The 26,171-nt window shown below is 45.8% G+C and overlaps 1 protein-coding gene across 10 annotated transcripts in view; it reads right to left on the reverse strand.

Moving 5' to 3' along the window:
* Positions 1-26,171, reverse strand: part of LOC135902695 (membrane metallo-endopeptidase-like 1) — a 360,170-nt gene that overhangs the window by 4,984 nt on the left and 329,015 nt on the right. For 5 of the 10 annotated variants that reach the window (XM_065432907.2, XM_065432905.2, XM_065432910.2 and 2 more), the window contains 6 exons: positions 20,317-20,365; positions 17,361-17,428; positions 16,191-16,306; positions 12,044-12,112; positions 9,200-9,304; positions 8,319-8,372 (listed from right to left, as the gene is read on the reverse strand). In XM_065432907.2, coding sequence (XP_065288979.1) covers positions 8,319-8,372; positions 9,200-9,304; positions 12,044-12,112; positions 16,191-16,306; positions 17,361-17,428; positions 20,317-20,365 — 461 coding nt within the window. Of the gene's footprint in view, positions 1-8,318; positions 8,378-9,199; positions 9,305-12,043; positions 12,113-16,190; positions 16,307-17,360; positions 17,429-20,316; positions 20,366-26,171 lie in introns of all 10 variants that reach the window. The other 5 variants (XM_065432906.2, XM_065432908.2, XM_065432909.2 and 2 more) reach the window with 5 other exon arrangements.

The following is a 26,171-nucleotide window of genomic DNA, read 5'->3' on the forward strand; positions in this document are numbered from 1 at the left end:
AGTCAATTATTCTACCAGTGCTATATGGGGCACAAACCTGGAGGTAACATAGGAGATCGACGACAAGGAAAAAGGGCCATAACTTAGTGGTCGAACTCTTGTCAACTGAGCTTCGGAATTGAGAGCAGAGGGTCCAATACACTCAAGAAAATTGGGCTCCCGGCGCACATTTTCACCCGGAGTTTCAATTTAACATCACTGCCTCTCAGCCCGTCCGGCCAACATTGACCGCCATTTTGCAAGGCTGTGTGACGTCAAAAATTGAGGAGCCACCAATGTGCCGGCTGCTTTGAAACAGCTCGAGACCACATCGGGCTTATTTCTTCGAACGCTGTAGTACTCAACGGCGTAGCAACGGCGTCACCGCTGAATTGTTTCTGCAATTCCTTCACTTGCGCAATAAAAGCAGTAGCAAACCAAGAGATCCCCCGTGACGCACATGCGAAATCTGAACGAATCATGGTCACCATAACGTATTTCCAACTGCTGCAATAATTTCCAGTGTTTGCAGTATATGAAAGCACCGCCTTCGAGACCCGCTTCTGTTAACTGAGGGAGCCCTTGTGGGGGGTGCCCTTTTATTTCATCACCACTTGCTGTCGCTAGAGAGCTTTGCGGTTCAACTGTGATATTAGAAAAATCGAATAAATAATTTCTGCTGCACAGGCAGATTTAGCCAGCTTTTTGCGGGACATGTATGGTTTAACATGCAATGCATCATTAAAGCTCGAAAATATGGTGTCATGGCCCCTTCAAGGGCGACGGAACGAAAAATGTTATGCGCAGCGTTGAGAGACAGGTAGAGAGCAGTGTTGATCAGAGAGATAACGGGGATAGCCGATATTATAGTTGATATATGGAAATATGGAGCTGGGAAGGTCATGTAATGCGTAGCGCAAATAACCAGCGCACCATTAGAGCTACAGAATCGGTGCCAAGGGAAGGGAACTGCGCAGTCGAGGACGACAGAAAACTAGGTGGGGTAATGAGATGAGGAAATTCGCAGGTACAAACTGGGATCAGCTAGCGCAAGAGAAGGTTAATTGTAGATCGCTGGGAGAGGCCTTCGTGTTGCAGTGGACTTAAAGATAGGCTGCTGCTGATGGATGAATTGGTACCAAAATAACATGAAAAACAGCTTTAAAGAGTAACGCTAACTCATACAATATTGATTATGCATTACAGCAAAAGTGTTAGTACTGGTTGGTTTTACTTGCTTTTGAAACAACATTAGCAATGAGACAAATGTTCGTCTTCAATAAGGGGGACGAAAATCGACAACTGAAGAAGCACTTCTTTTACATAGCTGTTTTGTTTGAAAGTGCTGCTAATAGCTATCCCTTATACTATTATATATTACTTATTTATAATTTGGTACCTTGGCAAGAGCAGTCAAGACCTATGCAGTCGCAGTGTTACCTGAAGCAGTGCAACACTAAGGTTTGTTCATCAAGCAACAGGTTTATGCTGCAAGAGCATCTGCAACAAAATTTCGGCTCACGTAGAAAATAAAAAAAGAAACGCCATTACCACACGCCGGAGGTGACGCAGGAACCCGAACGTGCCCTATCCTCGGCATGACCTCCGAGATTAGACTACGATAGCAGCTGCCCGTGGCGCACTGAAAAATCTCAGAGGCAATGTGGGGGACTTTACGTCATACACACTAATTACCATGCTCAAGCGTACTCTGCTTAGGCTGTATTTTCTGGCTGATAATAAGTTTGATAATAAGGAAAGGATACAACTGTTTTTTGCCAAGGTTGTGTGAAACATTTGTAACAATAATTTAGACAGTAATTCTTTGTTGAAAAATGAAGTTGCATAATGTAGTACATGCTTTGCAATGACAAGAGAGGTGAACTCGCGACAGGCACGAAGGTCTATGCCGGTTTATTTAATGTACAGTAAGGATTTCCACACAGAGAATGTCCCCACTATTGCCCGACCTCTGTAGGCGCTGAAAAAAGTTATTCTAGATATTCAAGGAACGCGCGCACGACGTAAGCACCCGGGAGTGTCAATTAACGGTTTTTTCTTCATGTACGTAGAAGCGCTACTACGCTAGATGAAGTTCTTGCGCGACCAAAATGCGCATGCACCGAACTTATACGGAGCCCCGAAGCGTCCCACATACACTCGTGAAATCAGCGCACTCACATGTGTTGCGCGTCCCAAATACAGTAAAAGCTCGTTAATTCGAACCGCAAGGGGAAGCCGCTTCAGTTCGAATTAACGAAAGTTCGAACTAACGAAAGTGAAGGAGGGCAACAGTACACAGCGATTTGGAAGCAGTAGGGCATGTCAGAAATTTGGCGTGTCAGAAAGTGATGGCGTGTGCCCGCGGCACACGCCATCTTCAAGTCGAAGCTCTGGGTCCGACTGTGCCACACCACCGATGTCCACCGAAACGAACGTTAGCCGAGGCTTAACACCATCACAATGAATCGCGACGGCCGATACCTGCTACGCTGAAAACAGAGGTGCACAACCGATGAAGACTGCCGAGACAAAGACGCTGAACATGTGAAGGTGGCGAAAGCCCTGATTCGTTGGTTCTTGATTGCAAGCGCAGCTGCGACGTACTTGATTCGCTGTGTTACGATGGCGCTTGCCATGCCATCTCCGCACAACATTAGCAGCTGTACAAGATTCGCAAAGCCTCCGAGATTCGCAACGGCCAAGAAGTCTCGGAGGTTACGTAGAACAGGAAGGCGGCAGCCGCCGCTGCCTTCTGGCTGACCCCGCGTCGGTTAGATATTTTCCGATTTTGCCTTCTGTCGCCGTTCTCTCCGTTTCGGAGGCAATACAGCCTTGTGTGTGTGTAGGCAGTAGGCGCGTTTCTCTGGCCGTGTGCCAAGCGAGCGTAGTTCGAATTATCCGTGAGGGAACCTGTCGCGTTCGAATTAACGGACTTTTTTATACATAGACTTCTGTGGAGCTTGGCCGGACCAAATCGTACAGTTCGAATTATCCATAAATTCGAATTACTGAAGTTCGAATTAACGAGCTTTCACTGTACGTGACAGGCTGTGCGAGCTACTCGATTGATATCTGTAAACAGCAGCGAGCACTTCCCAGGCCACATCTGACCGTGGCGACAGTGCGTGTGGTGCTGCGTGTTTGCGCTTCTCACGCGATAGCATTAGGGGCCTCGTGTCGAAGAAAATCCGGTGTCGGCGTCGGCAGAGTTCTCCATGAGCGAAAATTTCCACATATTTGCTGGCATATGTATATGCGACGCATTGGTATATGTGGTACATGCGGGTTATACTCACACACCATTCTGTCACTAATGTTGCTCATACCTCGTCTTACGTTCTTGACAGAGTTATTGCTCAGAATTTTGAAAATGACAGCCCACAAACAAATGCTATGAAACAAAACACTGACAGCCGCACGCCTTTCATGTTAAATCTTAGACTTCAGCAATAAAGTGCGACATAACAACAACCTCAAAATGATGTAATTTTCGTGGCGCGGCTGTGTACTGGCAAGGTTTCTGCCAGAACGCTCGCCTTGATGCAAAGCGTTCGCCACCAGTGTTTCCAGCTAAACATTACGCTTACATAAGGTGCAGCTGCCGGGAAGAAGCAGCAACAGTGAGGTTATCTTTGAATGCTATCGCGTTCCATTCTTGAAGTAGAAGCTTAAGCGTCCTCCCTTTTTTATATAATATATCTTTTTTTATATAACATATAATGACGACAACGAAGAAGAATGCGAGGCATTTCGCAGCTTAGAACGAGGTAGGGAAAGCAGCACAAGCTAGCTCGGCAGCGCAGTTGGCGAGATGCGAGAATCTCACGTTGGCTCCAATTCCGGCTCGTCTTGAACAAATTTGGCTTGACTAGCACTCGTGTTTGCCATCAAAGTTTGCCAGCAGACATGTGACAGCAACAATCTGTACTTTTACGAAGCAGTTACCCACAGAATGTTGCGTACGCTAAACTATAAGCGTGTTATATATGCGGTGCGTAGCGGACGTAGACCTATCATGCTTTCGACCGCGTAGCGGACGTAGCACTATATCATGCTTGCGTGCGCAGCGTTTCTGCGTAAGTGAAACTTAATCTGTTGTCGTTAACATTCACTGCTAATTAGAAATAGCGGACTTCAGAGAGTGCCTGTACTTCTTTCCTGCGTCAATATAGTGTGGTCTTAGTGGTGCGCTACCGTGTACGCGAAACGCGTAACAGTTTATGAGCTTCAGCATCTATTAGGCATGTCACGTACATAAGCGCATAAAGCGTCATGCTTTACTAGAGGAATATCTGCTTAACGGCTAAAGTATTTGTGCCGCCACCTTGTTGTGTAAGCCAGCCCGAACTCAGCACTTGAATGATCGCCAGCACATAAATGTGTCCAGAATTCCTTACATGGCAATGCATTATTCTGCGTACATGGTTGTATGCTAACGATACTTATACGAATATCTCGTACAAATTTTATTACTATAGTTATTCTCATATACCTTTTGAATTCTGTCATCGCGGCGTTTTCAGGTCATTAAGGAAACACAGAAATGCTGCCTAATTAAAAAGAATAATTGCCCGTGACGAATGCGCAATTTTTATGTATGCAAATTTGTGCACAATCTATATATGTATCAAGCGACGCACATGCTAGACGTGCCTAGGCTTAATTATGCCGTCAATGTACGCGACAGAATAATTGAGTGGGCTTCGTAAAAGTAGCCAGTGCTCTTGAAAAACGTTGTACAGTTGGCATGCAGCCCGTCTAGACCTAATGAACAGTGAAAGAGGCCTTACTGAGCTGCCTTTTCCTGAGTTTCCTGAGTTTACTGAGTTTACCTTTTCAACAGAGCGATGTCAGACTGTAAAAACTGTGTCCTAATTTGAATACGTTCAGAAATCTTACTGCGGTAACTTATGGTTTCTTCTGAAAGATTTTCTGTATTTACTGCACCACGGCAAAGTATTGCTGGGAAAAATGAGCATACTTGTATATCTCCTGGTTATTATTTCTGCTCGACTGTTAAATTAATCGTAATATTTCAAAAGATATGCAACCATGAAGCTAGCACGCAACCGCCCAAAGGTCACCTGGAATCACGCACCAGAAATTATGCCAAAAAAACGTATTAGCCACGATCGTAACAGAATACCTGCATCCTTTGGAAGAACGTCGCGACCCGATCGAATACGCGTGGCAGTTGAGCCACAAGTATTAGTTTTTGAAGTTTTAAATTTCCCTTAAACTTTCTCAGCGGCGCATTCCTATATATTTAAAGAAAAACCTAGGGAATACTTAGGACTTACAAAGTTGTTTATAAAATTGGCTCTAATTATAAATTGAAACTCTGGCTAATTCTAATTCTAATCATGCTGACCTGAAAACCATTCATCGACAAAGCACTCGCCGATAGATGGCGCCAGTTCGCACGGCGTGAAGTCGCTGCTGTGGCGGCAGATAAATTAGGCCGGGCGGCGTGTGTCTATTTACGCCCAAGCCCAGTGCTCGACCGCTGTACCACGATTCGCCGTTCGCGTGTACCACGTTTCTAGGTACTTCTTCTCCGGAGTGCCACGGCAAGCGCCAGATATCCTCGTAGGTATTTGGTGGGGTTAGGGAGATGTTATGCCTGGGCGCACAATCTGCTCACCCAGGTGTCGCTAAGAGAAAACAGGTTTCTCAAAACACACCGCCTATGCTATATCGAAATACGAGTTCCGTGCGGAAGCTGGCGTAGCAGTGGACGAAATTTTTCAGCCTGAATAAGGTGATAAAGGGATGTGATAAGAAGTTGGTCATGATGAGCGAGGCGCTTCCATCTACAAAAGCTGGTATAATCGTGGGGCATGGAGGGTTTCTCGCACCACGAGCCACGTCATCGCTGCAATCAAACGTCCTTCTTGACATCACTATCTCTCTTCCAGCCGAAACAATAGCAAGGCGCAGGCACCACACACGACGAATATTAAGCAAACTATCGCGCGACATCCAGGGACAAAACAAAAATCATGCAGAAATTGATTTTGGAGTTAGACTACAGGTATGCGTAAGCAGCGTAAGCATTGTGCCACTCGCTCATCTCCGCGCAGCCCGGCTTATAAGCAGTGTTACATAACTTGATTAGGGCAGTACTAAAGCTAGCGCAGTGGCTGCAGGAACTGGTGCCGTCGGCGGCGCAAGGAGCATTGATAACGTAAGCAAAGTACTGAAGGTGGACACGCCAGGTGCGCTGATGACGTTCCGATCATTATGTATAAGCCGTTATCGCTCTGTAGCGCCTTATCCGTCCGCGTCGAAGCATTATTGAACCGTGAACGGATTCACTCAGGCGGCGGCTTCTTATGGCACTGCTGCGCGGGCCGCAGCTTGAAAGCGATCTGCGGTGCCCACGAAGAGTGCCGACTGCTTCGCGCGCTCTGTTGTCGCCGCTTACTTAGTGTTGAAGAGACGCGCGCGTGTAACGAAAGCGATCTTCGAAAGTGGCAGACGGAGGCGTTCGCTGAGAGCACCGTCAGCACTGTGGTTTCGCCGCTTCGTTGACGTTGAAGCGAAAGTAAGCGCCAAGGCAAATTCGCTCGCTGCTGCGGGCGCTATCTCGAAAGCGGTCGTGTTATTACGGGACGGACGAAGGGACGGACTTCTCGTTGGGCAAGCGTACAAATGCTGACGTATTTAAAATTAAAACTTGCTTACACTGCCTAGACTCTGCGAACGCGGGCTGGCCCGAGCAGACTGCGCCCCGAGGCAAAGCCAGGGGCGCAAAACCAAATACCTAGAAAGATCTGGGGCGCGTGCAGTGACGCTTCGGTGAAAAAGTACCTAGAAGCGTGGTACGTGCGGGTGGCGCATGGCGGCGCAGCTGTCGAGCGCTGGGCTTGGGCGTAAATAGAAACACGCGGCCGGGCGCCACATATATTCATCGTTCCGCAGCAACCCTTTAAGCCGTGCGATTGCGTGCGCTAAGAAATATACAGCGAAATAAGGAAGTGCGTCGTCGCTGTAGGACGACGCGCAAGGGCAAACGCTTATTGCGTCGTTATGGTACGTCCACACTAGCGACAAAAACGCGCGCGACACAACGCGCGCGGCGAGCGGTGCTGTCGCGCGCGGCAAGATTCACGAAAAGCGGCAGCAACGCGCGGCAAACGCGCGAATGGGTGCGAGACCCATTTTTCGCGGCAGACGCGAAACGTCCACCAATCAGAAGCGAGCCGCTTTACGAGCCGCGCTGTTGTGGCGCCATCTGTCGCATAAGCAAAGAATCATAATCTATGGGCTCTGAGACTGAACAGTGACACGCGCGCCGTAAAATCTCAGAGGCCATTTCCAGTCAAGGGGGCTGTTTTTGTTAAGCCTTACCACACCGCCACTGAGGCGTCGACAAAGAATTCGCCTCGCAATGGAGGCGTTTTTGGAAACCGTTCGCGGATATGCGTACCTCTATGATAAATCGAGCGTCGGACAAGGAGCTGCGCGCCAACCGCTGGCACATTATGGACAGCAGTTTGGCATGACAGGTGAGTAATTGGTGAAGGTGGGGAAGCAGAGTGCGCGCCTGGCCCTCAGTGTCCCTGTACCGCACTCAAAACTTTCTCGTCCGCTGTCTGGCATGTCGGCGTCGCACAAGTAAAGAACAAACAAGTATTATAGTGTTCACAGTCACCAGTAGCTCCTCGTCCGTATCCGACATGCCTGAGCGTGGCCGGCAGTGGCGCAAAAAAACAGACATTTCCGATGGAAGACGAAATGGGCAGAACGGAGAGCGCGTTGTCGCGAGAAGTATCGAATGGAACGAGACAACGCGGGACTCCACGGGCCGCTGCCGCGTGCCGCAAAACGCGACTGTGGACTTGCCCGCACGCGTCTGCCGCGCGGGCGCTTGCCGCGTGCGGCGTGTCGCGCGCGTTTTTGTCGCTAGTGTGGGCGTACCATTACACTCTGTGCGTGCATGCGTCATGTTCCCAAACGTAATGAACGTTCTGGCGCACGAATCACTTCTTAGTTATTTTCGCATGGAAATTTGCCTAAGGTATATTAGACACGCACTGAAGCAGCATTCTGTCACGCATGCTACCACTGCGCTATTCATGCAGTGTCACGCGTTAAACTGCCATAAGAAAATGCGGCGTCATTCTTGTGGCAGGTTATAGCGAAGATGAATTCCTATCTACTGAAGTTACGATTAGCGTAAACAGGGCGCCTGTAATCGGACCGTGCACTGTTTTGCGGAGAAAGTGCGGCTTCTCGGTTAGGAAAACGTAGCGGCCTCGCTAGCCTTCAAACTAGCATGCAGGCCAGCTTTTGAGGAAATACGTATTGCCAAGTGCATTTTGAAAACTCACCGCTCGGTCATAGTTTTGCGAGTAAGAGGCATTTGCAGCAGCGACGAGGTACATCTGTTCTGCAAGGGCAACGAAGTGGAGGTCTCACTTTTATGAGGCAGGGCTTCTTTTTATCGGAAAATAATAAAAACATGGAGGTTCGTGCGTATTTGCGAAACTTTCGGAGCGTTCAAACTAAAAGCGTGACTTAGTGTTATACACTCGCAGCTACAGTGGCACGTAATCATGCAGTAGAAGTTCGTTACACAAGTAACCAGGAAATACCACGCGTGCCATTTATATTCGCATTTTCCTTTTTGCATACCACCATTTCAATCTTACCAAACCCAATCACGACTGTCCTGTTTTTTTTTTGTTATTTTTTCAATCAGTAGGTGACGCTGGCGTTCATAGGCGTCTAAAGAAACGCATCTGCAATAGAAGCAACACCTCCCGTGCTAAGGAAATGTTTTCACTTGAATATGCTTCACACGAGCACCGGATGGGAAACTTGAGCATGCATGCATATTTGCATTTACGTTTTTGTAAGGCGCAGTAAAGAAAGTGCACAGAGGCCCGCAATTTTCGAACCTTAAAATCCGTGGGTCGTCCTAAAGCTGTCTTATATCGTAGACTGCAGTTCACCTGCTTGGAGCAGATTGGTTGCTAAGCCTCACCCACCACCCAAATGTCTTGGCGCACATGGCGCTCATGCTGCCGAGCACACAGTAGCAGGTTCACTCTCAGCCGTGACACCCACGATGCCTTGATGACGTAATGCGACAATAAATGCGCACTGATGGTATTGGGCGAAATATAGACAGCAGCTCTCCTCTACCATGTTCACTCGGCGCTTACTCTGAAAGCTGATCGCGTGCGAGTAGATTGTTGCGAATACTCGCCAGAACGAAACCGAGGAAAAAGAGCTGCGACTGCGTGTACAGAGTCTTGGAGGCGGCGATCTTCTGCAGCCACTCGGCGTACTGGCCCAAGAAGATCCGGAACGCCTGCGAATGCGCGGTGTGTGCCAAGGTAAACGAGTCACTGCTCCAAGTGCTCACAAAAGTGCTATAGACCGGTTGTCTTTGTGAGATCAGCAGACCAGCATTTCTAGTTTGGCGTTGATTGCTGTATTGAGCTTAACTGTGGTAGTGTCACCGAGCAACAACGGCGCTGCACACGATGTTTCAGATAATTAAAGCGAAATGTTTATAAAGATGTGGTGCATCGTAGGCAGATTTCACCAAAATCATGTCGTTAGGACCCGCCTTGTATTAGTATTTATTATTCACTGAGTTGCATGTACAACATCACTTCTAAATATAATGGATATTACCGCTAAAGACGCGGCGCCATGAAGTCGCTTTCTGAAATTCTCTGACTTGTACATTTAAATTGGGCCTCGAAGAAATGCCGCGATGTATGAGGCCTTCTCTGCATGCGTTTATGCGCATCCCGTACGGAGCTACTAGGTGCTCCTTCGACAGATTTCGACTTTCTAAAAAAAAAGGAAAGAAAGACAAGCTAGATATTCCGCTTGGCTCGCGGCTTTTTTTTTTTTTCGCGACTCCTAGACTGCTTTCAGTATCGCGTACAAATTGGCAAGTTGTTTCTTTCAGATCCTGCACCCGCGTTTCGTTCTCTGAGAACACGCATGTTGGTTCTAATAATCCTGGCCGCCAAGCCAGCTGTGATGCCAGTTAACATATCTTGGCCTTTCCAACAACACCCTGAAAAGCAGCTAAGTAAAAAAGTACCTAAAGGTATGCTACTCAATTGAATGTTTCGAAACATGCTCGAGAACGTTCTCAAGTGCGACTTACTCGGTCAGTGGAATATTTGAATATTTGCACAAGTAGCTAGCACAGAGTAGTGCAATAAAGCTGAGTAACTGACGACGCCTGCCAACAATTAGGCTCAGGTCACATCCGGCTACGACGTATTGATTCGCTTAAAAGCTCAACTTACATGTAACCATGAGCACGCCGTTATCTGACGGTTACAAATGAAATGTGAAAACTGAGAATTTTAATCCTAAGGCGACCACCGTATGCATACGATAACTCTTGCGGTGGGTTGACAAGGACCATAGTGAAGTGAAATATAAAAATATTTCTATCTAGGCTTCCAAGTTTTTTTCTTTATTTTTTTAGCAACAATGGGGTTACGAAGGAATTGGTTAATTGTGCTAACAAGAACATTCTCTCCATTCCATGCTCTTAAATGTCGTACACTGTCGCAGCAAGGATTGACTGCAAAATTTTTGTCGACACGCATCGGCACACAAGCACCACCTATAGTGGCGCAAAGGCCGAGCAGTGGGGTTCAAGCATGTTTCCACCAAACTAAGGATTTGGGTCACTTACGCTGTGCGTGCGTGCCTCCGTTATTCACTGACTTTAGAAAAAAATAGTTTACCACTTCATATGCAACTAATCTCTCCTTAAGTGTATATACAAAATTGAATGATTTTCCAGGGCTAGTCTAAGCAACTCACCCAACGGCTGAATTTTTCTCATATCTTAGAGTCAGCGTCGTTGAAGTCGACTGAAAGCAGCACGTATGAATAAAAGAAGTATCTTCGCTGGCATTAACTTTAGTTGCTAGTGAAGCCAGCCTTTGGTAACTAAAATATAGCATAAACTAAGATTTGTTTAAGACATCCAACGTCTCCAATGACCAAATTCAGCCAAATTCAATGTTGATAACAAATTAGGATTCTGCAATTCAGGGTCCCTATCTAAACTTTTGATCGCTTTAGAGCAGCACGTTTATAAGAACAGGCCACAGTCACTTGTGATAGCGTACCTATTTCGTAATAAATGCAGCCGCTATACTGTCAAGCAACTCTCGCCAATGGAAATCTCTGAATTATTCGGAAGTACAGCGCATGCACAATTTGTTATACGAAGTTCCCATTGTAGCGCTGGCTGTGCGTTAAGGGGAAGCTTAAGCTCAGGTGCTCCAATCTAAATACATATAAAAGGAGAATTAGTTTTTTCTCGGCAACCAGTGCACCACACTTGACGATGTTTGTTGCATTAGAAAGAAAAGCTTAAGATCTAGTGACTGTTTCAAATTTTCGATTTAGATCGTCAATTTTTGCTAAAAATTGCCAAACATTGCAAATTTTCAGAAAACGATACTATCAAGTTTACAACTCTAACTCAGCAATGAAGAATGATATCACAATTCTGTGAATTACATATTGTAGTACATCTAAAGCGGAGAAAATTGATATCTTACACATGAATCTCAAAAATTTAGTAATGTGGAAATACAGATTTTGCAGAACCCTCGTACACAACCTAAAACAACACGTAATATATAAGTTGACGTACTCAATTTGTCCCCTTTGAATGACCTGTAGGACGCCGTTTAAAGAACCGCGATATATATTCTTGATGGAGAGCTATTATTTTGTAAACTTCGTGCTTCCATTTGTCTGTCGAACTTTACAATTTTTTAAAATTCTTTCAACAAAATTCAGGCCCTAAACCGAAAATCCGCTTCCAACAATCACTAGGATTCGCCTCTCTCTCAAATGCAACAAATTTCATTAAAGTCGTTGCGCAGGTTTTCTCAGAAAAGCGTTTTCGCGTTTTACATGTATTTGAATAGTCTGCGTCGGAGTTGGGACCGAGCTATAAGTTCCTCTTAAAGCGGGACTGGCTCGTGGGAGCCCGCTTGACCTGTTGCAACGTCCTTCGAGCCAAGCCGATAACATCTGAGAAACAATGCCCCACCTTGTGGGCAATGTGCAGTGCGGCTCCACTCCACAGGAGGTCGGTCAGCTCTTCTTCCGTAAGGCTGGACTGAAACCACAACAGCGACGCCTATAAACGAGCGCACTTCGCGTATGCTGCGAGATACCTCCTGCACAAAAGGCATGTATCAATTAAACGAGCGGTGATCCTCGTACACTATTGTATTCGTCAATTGCTGAATTTAGAAAGAAGACGTGGCACGATGATTAGGAGTGTATAACGCGAATGTGTAAGCGTTAACTGTATTGCAGGCTAGGCGTTTTATCTCCCGATCTCGAGGTCGCCGAATCGCTGGAGCGTCCCAGTTTCGTACTTTCTCCGTGACATCTCCGCGTAAAGGATGTTTTATAGCGTATTGATTTAAAATATTACGCTCCTTTCCGATGCTCGAGCGCTCGCCGGCTTTCTAAACCTACACTGGCGCAGAAAAGCGTGCGGAGCAAACACATGCCACAGGTGCCCCCCCCCACCCCCCCCCAAAAAAAATATAATAATGAATGCACCGTGATGCGAAAGACAACCTGGTTATAGAAACACACTTGCGGCGCGGCGATTTGCCGCCTGCCGCGCTTGGCTCGCCGCTTCACAGCACTTTTCCCGCAGAGGCGCAGGCTCCTGTGCCGCCTAGCGAATAGGGCCCAGCGCAATTTTGTTGCCGCTGCCAGACAAGAAAACGATTAATCAAAGCCTCGCGCTGCCGTTGTCACAGCACCTCTCTCCTAGAGAGTCGGAGAGCAAAGGTGCGCCGATGTTCCCTTCGGACGCTGCTCCTTCGGCTGGGAAGGATAGCGAAAGAGCCAAGGCACCTTGCTTAGAGCCTCTACGGATAACAGCGCGTGCGCGAAAGGTCCTAAATGTGCACAATTTTCGCCACTTAGTTTTTTGCAGGGGAGCTGTATGCGGCTAGCCGACTCGACCACCTGTCACATGTACGCCGTAAACGTCTCCAGCGAAGCCCCACGCGCATGCGCAAAAAAAGAGAGAGGCGCGCCATTGGCTGCGCCAGTAGTCCCTTCGTTGCTCCCTTCGTAGCCGAGCGCGCGCGCAGCAGATTTACTGGGGCTCCGAAATTTGCAGGCTGCGCGTCATACGTACTCCTGGGGAGCAAGCAGCTTTCGATCAGCAACGACGCGAGCGCAACCGGGAACGAACTCGTCTACGCCGTGGCGATGCTGCAGCCCGGGCACAAGAACACCCTCGTGCAACCGAGCGCAAGCACCAGCTGCGTACCGAGAATCCGACCGCCTACCAAGCCGTCCTTTAATGAACCGTCGAGATTAACCCAGTGATAAGCACCGGGGCCGCAAGTATCAGCTTCGCTGGTTAACCATCAGTACGGAGTGCTTGGGCGGCGATTTTTTTTTACATATTATTTCAAGACGTAGTTGTCAGAATGTATAGTGTGGTAACTAAAATTATAGCATGATCACTGATGCTTTGAATGAATGCACAGGAGTACTATTTGCTGAGACAATGTAGAGAATTCTTATGTGAAATTTCAAATAATCCCATCAAGGAACATGAACGAAACTAACAAACTAACAATTTGTTATCTTTAGTATAGGCACTGTGAGTGTATATATATATATATATATATATATATATATATATATATATATATATATATATATATATATATATATATATATATATAAAACCACGGCGGGCGTGCATATATATATGCACGCCCGCCGTGGTTGCTCAGTGGCTATGGTGTTGGGCTGCTGAGCACGAGGTCGCGGGATCGAATCCCGGCCATGACGGCCGCATTTCAATGGAGGCGAAATACGAAAACACCCGTGTACTTAGATTTAGGTGCACCATAATGATCCACAGGTGGTCGAAATTTCCGGAGTCCTCCACTACGGCGTGCCTCATAATCAGGAAGTGGTTTTGACACGTAAAACCCCATAAAGCAGAAGAAGTGTATTAATGGCAAAAAGATACTATGACGATTTTTTGGCTTCAACACTAGACGCAGTGATGCCCATGCTACGCGGGAAGGCAGTATCTTCGTAAATGGGTAATCGGGTAAGTTCCTCTTGTACAGGGATCGTTTGTTTTTACTCAGTGCAGCAGGCCCATAGTTTATGTTTTTCTGCATGGTTCTCCCTCGCGAAGCAACGGTAGTCAGGTCACGGAAGCAAGGTGGAGACTCTTCATACTTGACTATTGCGCTCGGTCAGCTTTTCAGTGTATGTAATCTAGTGTGCGTTTGACTGGCCGCGGAGCCTCCATATGCTTCGTTCAGTTCCTTTACAGTGCTGTGCGGTAATGGGAAGTGTTGCACAATATTTCACAGTAACGAGTAAGGGCGCTTCTTCAGGTGATGTTCACAATGTAAAGGAAGAGACAGCTAGTCAAGCTTCGGTAAAAGGTTGGTCTAAAATCGACAATGTGCTTTTGTGGGCATGAAAGGCCACATGACGGCAAGGATTTCTAGTAATAACCAGTACATAAGCTCTCAAAGCGCTAGTGGATAAAAGCAACGCACGTTGGGGGATTGCACTTGACATTAGTCCAACACAATTGTAAAAAAACACGCGCTCATGAGTATCTACCATTGCTTGAGACATCGTTAAACCGGCCTTTATGTCAGATAGAAAAATTGACAACCGGAGAGAAACTCCTGTGTTTTCACTGGTGCTGTGATTGAGGAGTTAGGCTGCTGATTTGACCGACTTGACATAAAAATTGTAACAGCGCAAACACATGCAACCACAAAGTAACAAGGACAAGACTTGTTTGCTTTGTGGTTGCATGTGTTTGCGCTGTTACAATTTTTAAGTCAAGTATGCACCAACTCGCCCAGGAAGAAGTTTTATTCATTTGACCGAAGCTCAAATTTTTTCGTCGTATTATTGAAGTCGCACTAAGACCTCACGAGGCTAGTTCCAACAATACGTCAAGCCGAAGCTTTATTCCTCCACACTCCTCAATCTGCCAAAACTGGAAAATACGTGAAACAGTTGAAGATTAGTTCTCATTTCAAATGATGCCTGATGATGCTAGTAAAAACATTCCAACGCATCAAAAAACCGGTATACTAATAAATTTATATAGGAGTTGTAGCGAAAGCATTAAGAGTAAAATGTGCTAATATCTGGTAGTATTCGTTTTGTTTAATTTTTTTTTCGCCAGAGACAACGTCCGCAAAGCCTTTTACCGCATTAGTTTTATCTACTTAGGCTTTGTAAAATTGTAAGAACTCGATACACGGCCTCATAATTAGTCTCTCTTATAGGTAGACGATTGCAATACCATGACCGTATGTTTGCATGTTTGAGTAATTTTTTTTGTTGAAAACGTTTTATGTTCGATAGTAGCCCCATGTTCGCACCACTGCCGGCAGTGAAGGCCGCCAACTTATCGAATGACTTGTCTTTAGCGCCAGCCTTGACCTACCCGCCGTGGTGGCCTAGCGGCTTCGGCGTTGTGCTTCTAAACCCGAGGGCGTGGAACGAAATCCCGACCAGAGAAGCGAAATTTCGATGAGGGCGAATTCCGAAATGAAACCTAGATTTCACATTAAACCGGAGCCCTGCACTACGAGGTTCGTTACAACCATATATATCGGGATATTGTGACACGTAAAATCCCTGAATTTTTTTAAAGCCCAGCACGATAGCTGAAAAGAGGTGCCGCTCGGATATCCAGGAAAATCAAAGCTGCCAGGCGACACCACTCATATTCGACTTAGCCCAGGTCCTTTTGCGTTCAGCGGCTGTTAATGCACCCCCTTGACTGAAGTACTGTGCGTTGAATAAAACTCGCGTTATTTTAATGCCATACTGCATAGATCACAAGGCGTTTATGGGCATATCGCGCATTTCAAGACGGAAAGCGTGCAGGTACATTATTACACTATAAGAAATAGACGGCGTTACGGCCCGGTTGCCTTTGTCTTCTAAGGGTTTATTTTTCCGCCTAAGCGCTGGAAGCGCCCCAAAAACTAGTACAGTTCGGTAACGGTGGCAAGAGATGGTGTCAGACTCATCAGAAAATTCAACATTTACGCTCACCTGGCCTCTAATTCAGACCTTAATTGCTCGGCACTCAGGCGCCAAAACACCTACTCCACTGGTGATTCTAATTTAGAGAAATCCAGTTTTAACTTCAAGCTTACATTGGATTTGTCCCTCAGAATATACTCCATGCATTGCTTGTTTGCTTCGAAGTTCGCTGTCGTAAACAGAGACCACCAAGAGTGGTTCTTGAGGCCGTCGTCATGAAAATATTGCCCTGGAAACACAAAAATCGACCCTTATACTGTAAATGCCCATTGCAACAAAATTTCACTCTGCCTAATTGGTAACAAATGAGTCTTATATAGTGCTCATACAATATTAGCACATCTGAAGGGCTGGCAATCATTCTGTTGTGTATTTATCAACAGTTAAATACCCCCTAAGCAGACGACGTGTATACATCTGGTGGTTGGCGGGGTATAGCTTAAGTCTGAGCCCGTCGCCTCCGCGATTTTCCAGCTTGCCATGGGAAACGGTGTGGAATGGCTAATCACGGAGGTCATGCCGGCGACCAGCATGCTCTAAGCCTTCCGTCACTTGGCAATTTTTTTCTATTCCGATATCACAAACGCCTACTTTTCGAGCATTTCGCGGCTCATGTAGTCGTAGTTTAAATGTAAAATTTTTCACACAGGCTGCTGCATACATACGCTTTCTGAAAGCATGTATTTTATGCTGTCGAAATTCTGCTGTAGGTTGCCTTTAAGCAGACAGCAGTACCCATGCCGTTAAAGGCACTTCCAGTTGAATCATTCATACATCGCAGCACAACTCTGTGGCATCTCAACCTGTGTTATCCTTGTGGTCCTCATTCAGGTCGATATGCAGTGAACTAAGCGACCGATTCACGCACGTAGGAAAATTCGGGTCAGCGCTGTTTCGATAACCATGGAATAGCGCTCGGCTAGCATTATTTAAAACACCAATGAAAGCGTCATCGTTAAAGGGGTGTTACTCGTCCTAGTATGAGGAACCTAATTTAAGGCACATCTACTGGGCAAAAGTGGCCTCTCTCCCATCTTACGGAGTAGTTGTGAGACTACATCACTTTATGTCTAGTAAATGCACTTCTGGCTCTGTCCTTCTCGTATTTTCTTAGAAATTCTGATATCACATGGAAAGTGCTCTTGCACATTTAAGGCCTTATCGCTTTAGTGCGCTGGCCATGCAGTGGAGCCAAAGTTAAGTTTATGTGAAAGTTGCTACATCTGTAATTGTTTGCTCATTCAAATGCGACACGCAGGGCGGGATGCTCCGAACATGCTTACCGGTGCCCAAGAAGGCTTGCAGCATTTCCTTGGCAATTATGAACCCCGAGTTCGAGAAGTGAACGCTCCTACGAGAATAGTGCGTAATTAATAGAATGTAAATGGGACACTAATGAAAGGTCAGGCTGCTAAAGTGCCACCTGTGTGTAAACATAAGGTCACAGCGCTGTCCATGCACTAATATAGTATTTGTTGCACGTGCTGAAGCTATTAAGTGGGGAACAGTACAACTAGTGATTATCGCATTTCTGCGATATTTTTTTATCATCTAACAATACAACGCAATCACAAGTGCAAGCCGAGTCCTTACCGTCGTGCGCAAACAATACATAGCTTTAGAATTGGGACGCAAGCAGCTTGGGGACCCAAGAGAATTGCGACCGCAAGCGAGCATGTGCAGAACCCAAGCCAGTTTATGACTCTTGCGTTCGCGTTGACCCAAGAACCAGAAATTGAAAACTAGCGTGGTTCTCCAACCTGTCGTCGACCGCCCTAGCGGACGACAAGAAATCGACAGGTAGCCGAGATAGACATACGAGCCGCAGCCATCCGAAACCCGTATCACTCAGTCAATTTGGTTGCCGTGCAAACTGGCCGTGTTCTGGGTGATTTACGATATATTTAGAGGCAAGATATTCCGGGAACTGCAAGAAGGCGCTGGCTGAGCTAGGGTCGGCATCGTTAAACCACCCATGGCATAGAAAGGGCAGTAACAAGTCGTAAAAACATTATCCTAATTATTATTTTTAGTGCAAATTATTGCAAGCCTTCTTGTTTCCTTAAAAGTGCATTTCTTTTGGTTTCAGTCGTAAACAGACTTGCTCACGGGCTTTTTTTTTTCACTTTCAAACGCCTTCTATATTCACCACTAAGTGTCCCGGGTGTGCAACCCACCGCTGCTCTTGTGTCAATTCTAAAACGCTGATGCTCCTTCGATCCCAAGAGCAACCCACGTAACCTGGCTTGGGGTCTGAAACTCTTGGGGCCCCTATTCTAAAACTCTCAAATGGGTTACTGCTCTCCTTCATAAAGACAAAAAACGCAATATTGCCCCTTTCCCTCTTCTATTACGCGATAAATTCACGAATAATATGGGGGCAAAAGGGCGGGAAAATAGGATTAACATTTATCGTCGACACTACGTGTTGGATTAATGAGTAATCTGTTTGTATACCACAACATAGAAGTGCAAGAAATATCTTGTACACATTGATATGACAGATTAACTTCCCCAAAAAGAAAAGAAAGAAAGAAATGTTTAAACTTGGCTGATGCACGGGAATGTAAAGTGTGTGATAATTACTAAAAAGAGATTGCGCCAAAACAACACACACGAGAAAGACGACGACACCACGGGCGCTCTTTTTTGTGTGTATGTGTTCTTTTCGCGCATAATCTTTGGAGTATGCAAGATCGCCAACTAGCCCAGAAGTTAACTCTTCTAAAGTGCGATAATGCTTTTGCAATAAAAGCAGGAGGTTTAATTATAACCTAGATGCAGTGTAAGCGTGAATGGCTCACGGCTGCGTAACTTCTGAGTATGCGTTCAAATAGGCAAAATAATTTACCTAGGAATGTGATAAACCCTCATGCGAATTTCGAGCGCAGCTGTTTTAAGTGTTTTCAAGTGAGCGATGTAATGTGGAAAATAATTTTATCCTGAGCGACAGGGTCCTTTTGGAAGCGGCGCTCAGTCCCTGCTCGGCTCAGTTAAACAGCAGCGGCAGATCAAGCATTTTCACCGGTTACGTCACTCTTTGTTCACAAAGAAAACGTGAACACGGGAACGCGCGCCGCGCGCGGCGAGCAATCTCTGGCGCAGGCAGAGCAGTGGCTCGGAAGCCTACGCCAACGCCTTGTTTCGATAGCACTCGCCGCATGCCAGGTCGCCGCCGTTGAGCCTGGCCGCTATCTTGTACGCATTCGAAAAGCCGACACTCAGCTTTCCTCCAAGCGATTTGCCTTGATTGACCTAGTCCACGATATCGGCTTGGCCTGGACAATTGCGTGAAGCAAAGCCACGGCTTTTCGAACGCGTCCAAGACGGCTACACCCCGCTTTCCTCTTCGCTCTTTCGCAACACTCTCTTCCTCCGTTTTCTTCCCCATGCCTCTGCTGCACCCTCCTCCGCTTTCCTCCTCCCACTCTCTTCTCTCTCTCGCCGTCTTTCATCTCCCGCTACGCTCCGCGTTCGCTCTTTTATCGTTCGCTGCGCTCGTTCGCTCGGTTACGAGGGACGCCGACATTCAACGCGGGAACGGGCGCCTAAGAGCTGCGCTCTAAAAAGTGAACTGTTGGGAAGCGAATTGGGAAGCGAATACGACGTGACATCGAGGCGCCTATGATTTTCTTTTGGCACATCTAGAAGGAATGCTAAGTGCGCGGCCATTGTCGTTACACATTAGTTTCACAGAAATGCCCGTTACGTGTCTTTAACATCTAACGGAATAAAATACATATTTTGAGACCAATTTGCTAAGCGACTGAAGTAAAATATATCCCCTAGTGACTAGCAGTGATGTCATGAAGACGGTGCAAGATATTTGCTGGTGCGGCGCTTTGCGCTCCATTATCCCGAGTCAAATGTCAAGTAATTCATACTTCGGACGTAATTCATACTTCGGACGTTGTAAGACTATTCTGGTGGTATTGTCCCCGACATTCATTATCGTTAAAAATTCAATATTTTCGAACTTGTATTCTTACTTCGGACGTTTCAGACTATTCTGGCGGTGTTGTCCCACACATTATTTACAGTTGTATTTTCAATATGTTCCAACTTGTCGTTTTCATGTGAATTCGGCAGCTAAAGAACGCCAAGTTTACCCGCATGAATACAAATGCGTTTTATCTAGCTCCTATATATTTTATATCTTTTCGCACTCTTAGGCACCCGTTGCCATCGCGAAGAGCCTGGAAACATTATTGTATAAGTCATTTAAAAAGAGTAACTTACGGAGTTACGTCAGTGAATAGTGGGATTACTAGCAGTCCGTAAGGAACATCTGTAACAAAAGATTGACAATGCTTTTAGCATTTAGATTTCAAATTGTCTCACATATTGTACTTTTGTGGAAGGAAGCTTATGTATTCGGTACAACGTGGCATATAGTGCAAGCTATGTAGACCCTTTACACTCCCTCCTGTTGGCGCCACCATGTTTGACCACGTAGTGACGCGTTAATTGCTTGCCTCCGCCGGCCTCCACAGCTTTTTCTTACAACGGCAGCGCAAGATGGCGATGCGGCGCAGCAAGCCGTTGTTTCGGCGTTTTTTTGCTGACAATGACAGCATAAGCGGTACGAAACATTCCCCATGGCTTCAGAGGACATGCAGATATCGCACATTCATCCTTCTGTGCTCATCAGTCCTTGTCCAAAAGATGCGAGCATTGCAGTATGGTGTGCACACTGGAAGGCACTGCTAACAGTTGTTTTACAAAACGCAGCGGTATCTACTTTCAGTAGCTGTATTAAATCACAATTACTGTCATTAGCTCTATCTTTTTCTTTATTCTTTTTTTGCATATGGCTTGGAAGCCACACAATGTAATACTTTTGGTTCAGGGCCGTTTTCTGGGGCGACGACATAGCATTGTTTATTTTCTAGAACATCACTTGTGAATGTGTAAATTGCGGTAGATGTATTTACGCACACCGAGATTGTTACAACCATGTTTCGAAGTTTTGTTGTAGCTTACAAAGACTGGCGCAATATCTTTCTTAGGTCCCTGGTTTGTGTTGTAGCTTGTGACGAAATGTTCGGCTTGGAACATTCTAATTTAACATACGCAAACCACTCATTCGAGGCCCTTATCGCTAATCAGCTTATTCATTTCTAACATGTGACTGTAAGCCTCCGCGAGTTCCAGTGAAATGACCAGGACGGAGCTACAAAACTAATATATACAGCTCTGAGGGAGTCTATAGACCTGAAGTCTTTCTGCCATCATATTTTTCATAGAAGTTCACCTTTGATAAAAATAAACAAAAATCATTATCAGGAAAACATTCGTTTCACTTAAATGATAGTTTAACGTTTTAATCCGCATTTGTAGCGTAAATAAGGGAGCATGAAGAGAACCTGGATATACAATGGCTATCAATGGTTAACAATGGTTAACAGAATACCATTAATGCCATGCCACACTTTTTTTTACTCTGCCCCGACATGAACACGAACTGCAAGCCAATCACCTTTTATTACAAAATACCATGTGAGAATGCCCGAGTTTTCAGTGCACTAACTACAAAGCCTAAGTGTTTCGCGTACAGCAATCTAGCAGATCAAAAAAAGCTAAAAGCCGGCAGGTCCCGCGCCCTGTGGGTATCAATATAATGCGAAGCAGTTTAGGGCGAGCCTACCAAGTTAACCAAACGACCATAAGCGCACTAAGACGTAGGTTGCTGTTTCATTACCTACATGACATGCATGGTATGACATTGATGACATGACCTATACTTTATGTTCGTCATACACGCTTGACATATTACGCCAATTTTGGCACATTGCCAAGTTAACGAAAAGACTGCGACAGGATCAGTACATAGGCGGCTAGACAGACAGACAGACACAGACTAACGCAGACAGAACAGACACAGACAGACACAGACTAACACAGACAGAACGGACACAGACTAACACAGCCAGAACAGACACAGACAGACACAGACTAACATAGACAGAACAGGCACAGACTAACACAGACAGAACAGACACAGACTAACACAGACAGAACAGACACAGACAGACACAGACTAACGCAGACAGAATAGACACAGACAGACACAGACTAACACAGACAGAACAGACACAGACAGAACAGACAAAGGCAGACACAGACTAACACAGACAGAACAGACACAGATAGACACAGACTAACACAGACAGAACAGACACAGCCTAACACAGACAGAACAGACACAGACAGACACAGACTAACGCAGAAAGAATAGACACAGACAGACACAGACTAACACAGACAGAACAGACGCAGACAGAACAGACAAAGGCAGACACAGACTAACACAGACAGACACAGACTAACGCAGACAGAACAGACACAGACAGACACAGACTAACACCGACACAACAGACACAGACAGACACAGATAGACACAGACTAACACAGACAGAACAGACACAGACTAACACAGACAGAACAGACACAGACTAACACAGACAGAACAGACACAGACAGACACAGAAAGAACAGACACAGACAGATACTAGCATAGATAGATAGATAGATAGATAGATAGATAGATAGATAGATAGATAGATAGATAGATAGATAGATAGATAGATAGATAGATAGATAGATAGATAGATAGATAGATAGATAGATAGATAGATAGATAGATAGATAGATAGATAGATAGATAGATAGATAGATATTTTCAAAGTGGCAAATTTGGCAAATAAATGCTTAGCATTTAAACATTTTGGGGCTTTAGCGTCCCGAAAGTGCACAGTGGCTGGAGGCACGCGGTACTGCGGGAGCTGTGGACTCATTTCCAGTATCTGGAGTCCATTACGTGCATGAAAGTCAAATACCGATGACACACGTACACTTCCGACCGCGATCGTGGCCTATCCGGATCGAATTTCTTGATCGCGATCAACAATGGTCGCTGCGACACGGTCCAACGGTCCGAATGCAGTTATACAGTTAATGCATAACTGCATTAATGAATGCAGTTAATGCCTGCTCATCCTCTTCAACTCCCAGAACTGCATAATGTGTTACCTACAAATTCAGGTTTGCAAAATATTGTTGCAGGAGGATGAGCGAAGAGAGGAAGATCGCGAGACGCTGGCTGTTGATGGTCAGCCATGTTATTGTTAGCCATCTTTTATTGTTAAGCGTGCACCAGCTTTGCTATGTCTTGATCTACCACATCGAAAACTATTGAAACGTGTGTCGCGGACAAAAGTTGTGTTATCTAGTATAACATCAGTGAGCCATGTTTCAGTTAGTGTAATAATGATGCGGAACATGGGTCGATCAGTGAAAAGATTTCGGCATTCTTAGGTACGACACGTCTGATGTTAGTGGAAAGTTTAAAAAATGGTTTTATTGGTATTATAGACCGAGATTTGTGAAGGATAGGAAATTGGGGTCTGGTCTGAGATAAAAACAGGAGCACGTAATTCGTCTGTGGAGCGCTGAGATACAAAAATTACGCGTCCAGCCTCAGCCTCCCACACATAGGCACCACTATTACTGCGCGGCTTACTAAAGACGAGGTGAATGCGGTTCCCAGCTTTACCTACAGATGTTGCGCACTGCCACAGGTGATGGCGCTTCACTTGGACGGCCTCGGAATAATCACGAGCGATGCTGTAGTCTGTCTTCCCGAGCCTAGAGCCGTTCCCTAACACAGAGTCAACTTCTTTATCATAGTAAAAGTTAGGAATGCTTGGCCTCGTCTTAGTCGTAGAAAAGCGTCCCAACGATGCACTCTCACGATCGTGGTTACCACGACACCAAGCGTATTAAAACGAAAATCGCGTCAAGCTGCTCCGAAGCCGCCCAAATCTCTTCAACTGTATCTGGAACACCATAAAAATATGTGTGACTGTCTAGACCACTTTTCCTGATCTTCAATTTTGTCTCGTACTTTTTCTAAATTATGCGTTAACCGAGATTGTGCAGCTGGCGCCATTTTGATTTTCGATTCAAATTTAAGAACACGATTTGTTAACCAATCCCCTTCCAGCTTGAGGCTAATATGAATGTTAAGGACCTCATTTATTGATTTTAAGACTGTAGTGTTGCTAATTTCCAAACGTTGGACCACGAGAGTCGAATTGTCTAAGTTGTCCTACTGTGCCTTTGTCATGGGACCGGGATTTCATTCAACGTCGCCACCCAACAGTAGAAAGCGCCAAAGGTACGCTAATGCAGCGCAAGCAATTTTGAGATAATTAGAACAGTATTGCCACGACACTGTAAAACGGGAACATCGTCATCACAGTAACAGTATGTTTCGTACAGACTAACCTCGAAGATAAATATTTCTCAATAGCTTGCCGAAGGTGCATACGAGCGATGTCCCACTGCTTTAAAAGAAGGCTGCGAGGTAAACCGCTTCCGTTTTGCAAACGCGGCACACTTCAGCGAGCTCTAGTCCGCGATTTGTCCGCGCAGCCAGCGGACCTGTAAGAGAGCACGACCACATCCCGCTTGCATGCGAGGTAGGAAAGGGGGGCTTCCGCGTCAACTTTAGTCCTCACGGCTACACGCCCTCTCCTTCTACCTTTCGGCCTCATCAATGACGTCATGAAAGCATTGCTTTTTGTGTGTGAATTATTTGCATTTGGATACCCGGCCACCGCCAGTGGTGGAAGCGGCACCTCCGCCGTGGATCGGCGTGCGAGCGAGCGCCCCAAGGCAGGCATAGGGAGTTTCCTACTCTGGTGAAACACCACTAACTTTAACAGTGTTTACCCTAGTGTCGATTACGGTGCCAGCGCACACTTCCCAACAGATGCAACGGGCAGAGCGCCCACACATCAAGGACACATCGTGTGCAGGCGTTTGTCACGCGTGCACGGAAGTGTGTGGAAGTGCGGCATACATCCTCATTCTAGTAGGCCTTCTGCCTTGCGTAAGTGCGTCATTGAATGAACTCAATTTCTGACTAAAATGCGTCACAAATTTTTTGAAAGTACAATTTACACACAACCCGCATATATTATAGTATGGGATTGTAATTCGAATATATGAAAGAAGGTGATTCGGTTACGCGGAAACTCAAAAGACCCTTTTCCAGCAGCCGTTTCTTTTTGGGTGAGCACAGGCCGCGAAATCCTGATCAACTAGAGGCTAACAGATTTTTTGTAAAAAACATTTTCGGATTGCTCTCCCATGCGCGGTTTTTCTTTGATGCTAACTGAAATCTTCACTTCTCCTTCAGTTCTATCTAGTCAACGCTCCTCGCTCAATGTACGCACTTGTCTGATTTCGTTCACTCCTTTGACCATACTCTGCTGCTTCTGCTGCCAACTCTACTTTCTGTTATTTTCTTTATTTTATGCTACCGACTAATTCCCATTTCTGCTTCTTGTTCTGCTTGCCCATCCGGGCGCCCACTTAGTGCCACATACACAGCCTCTGGAATTGGACAATATTGTTCACATGCTCTGATGCCAATCCCCAGTTGCACATGCCTAGCAACCGAAGTTGTCGATTCTGAGACATAACCAATCGCACATGCCCATTGGCACATATAGAGCCACCGAAATTGTTTCCTAATCGGCAAGGCAGAGGCCGCCACCACGCCCTCAAAATTGTGGGAAGAGGTAAAGACAGCTTCGCTCTAAAATATCGCCACACAGAAGTTTGTTGTTAAGCTGTTGTGATGTATACGTGCTACAAAGGCAAACAAAAAAATGAGTGCTGCACGATATAAAAGTAAGCGTTGTTGCTTTCGCTAGTGCATTTCTTAACAAGAGGAGCTTTAAATCAAAACAACGCGTGCAACGATCAACACAAGCAATCAGCCTATTAGCCCTGTCTAAGCGTTTTGCTTCAGTTTGCGTTACTGCTGCTACTGCAGCTGACGTAGTTGCCACGTCGACGCGAAAAATGATTCCTTGGCCCCCAAAACCTTTGAACATTTTTTTACCCTGTAACATACTGTCTGAAGCGAAACCGCACCGCCAAGGAGGTCCAGCTTCGAGCAATCAGGTGTTATTTTTTTTCTCCCAAAGCGAGACTCTCAATAGACACAATTAGGCGAGATGAATTCCGAACAAAAGAGAAGCAGCCTTTATTTTTATCAACAGGCATTCTTAAATAAAAAG

Source organism: Dermacentor albipictus, chromosome 2 (assembly GCF_038994185.2).
Source record: "Dermacentor albipictus isolate Rhodes 1998 colony chromosome 2, USDA_Dalb.pri_finalv2, whole genome shotgun sequence".
Lineage (NCBI taxonomy): Eukaryota > Metazoa > Arthropoda > Arachnida > Ixodida > Ixodidae > Dermacentor > Dermacentor albipictus.